The sequence below is a fragment of the Orycteropus afer genome, unplaced genomic scaffold, assembly GCF_000298275.1.
Source record: "Orycteropus afer afer isolate SDZICR_OR568_19922 unplaced genomic scaffold, OryAfe1.0 scaffold00530, whole genome shotgun sequence".
NCBI classification, from domain to species: domain Eukaryota; kingdom Metazoa; phylum Chordata; class Mammalia; order Tubulidentata; family Orycteropodidae; genus Orycteropus; species Orycteropus afer.
Window position 1 is genome coordinate 950,047 of NW_006922117.1, and position 1,480 is coordinate 951,526.

The 1,480-nt window shown below is 33.5% G+C and overlaps 1 protein-coding gene across 1 annotated transcript in view; it reads left to right on the top strand.

Annotated features, from left to right (window-relative positions):
- The window catches only part of CSMD3 (CUB and Sushi multiple domains 3), a gene marked incomplete at its 5' end in the record, with an annotated part of 1,439,134 nt that overhangs the window by 908,423 nt on the left and 529,231 nt on the right, over window positions 1-1,480 (top strand). The window contains one exon of the mRNA XM_007955674.2: window positions 1,057-1,245. Coding sequence (XP_007953865.2) covers window positions 1,057-1,245 — 189 coding nt within the window. The remainder of the gene's footprint in view (window positions 1-1,056; window positions 1,246-1,480) is intronic.

Below are 1,480 nucleotides of genomic sequence, written 5' to 3' on the forward strand. Positions count from 1 at the left end.
TCCGACTTGACAGCACATAACAACAACAACAATCATGCAAATGTTTATCATGTTCTTAAACTATTATTTTAGAATTATTATAGGTGGAAACTCTTTGTCTCACAAGAAATTAAAGTGTTCCATAATTAGTAGTAAAAGAGCATAATCAATTTTAATATAAAAAATGTAAAAACATCTAAAGAATGAAACAATGGCTAATCAACATGAGGTAATTCTTGCTCTCTGTTGCAACTACAAAGCTAAGGGTCTAGAAGTACTTTTAGCTAGATATTTCTTATTAGGACTAAATTATAATTTTGATGCTTAATGAACTCTAGTCTCTCATACTCTCAAGTATCATTTTTATAGTGTTCATTCATTGCTTGGGGAAAAATTCTTGTGTAAATCTGTAATATAATAATGTTCAGAATATGGGTACTTCAGCCTTATGTATCTCATGCATTTGAAGTGACATATTTTTCAAAAATATGAACTAATTGAACTCCTTACAGTTCTAGAAGCACAAGAGCTGTTGTATTTAGACTAAAAGTATTAAGTAAAATGCATTTCAAACATGCAAATAAATTCATTCCAAGTGTTATTTTGTGTTTCAAATTATGTATCTATGAACAGTCGACTTCCATAAAGATTTACTGCCTTGGAAACCCAATGGAGGTTGCTATGAGTCAGAATTGACTCAATGGCAGTGGGTTTGGTTTTCATTTTGGTTATGTCATTATTTTAAGGTAAAACCTCTAAGAAAAATATATTTCCAATGCAGAAGAAGGAGTGAGATAAATACTTACCTTTTCAATTTATCTTTCAGGAGATGACATTTTCTCGCTGTATTGAATTTCAGGCATAAAAGTATCCATTAAGCTATTGGATATTTCACAAAAGAAAAATATTATGTGTGCCATCAACATGGACTTGTAATTAGACACTTTGTCTTTACATGGCTATGCTTCAAAAAATATCAAGTTTGCAGAGATAGAAATACATGCTTAAATGTGACCTCTATAATTTACTTTATTCTCCTCCACCCTTGGGGGAGGAACTCTTCCCCTTGATTTACAGAATATAACCTTGAACCTTGTGAAGATCCTGGAATTCCTCAATATGGTAACAGAATTGGGTTCAACTTTGGAGTTGGCGACACTCTGACTTTTTCATGCTCTTCGGGTTATCGCCTGGAAGGAACAGCAGAGATCATCTGTCTTGGTGGTGGCCGACGAGTGTGGAGTGCACCTCTGCCAAGGTGTGTGGGTACGTGGTCAGCTGCTTTCATTTGCTTGTGTGTGTAGTCACTGTCCATGGAGTTGCATGGTTACACACCCTTTGTTTTTTATACTCTGTTGAATTTCTTCATTTATTTCACATTAGTTATTTCAATTTTTTTTTTTTCCTTCCAGTTTTGCAGTTTGGTAGCTCAATTAATTTCTAACTGATTTCTTGACTGTCATTCAAGCAACTATGTTTCTTAATTTGTTTTCAGATGATA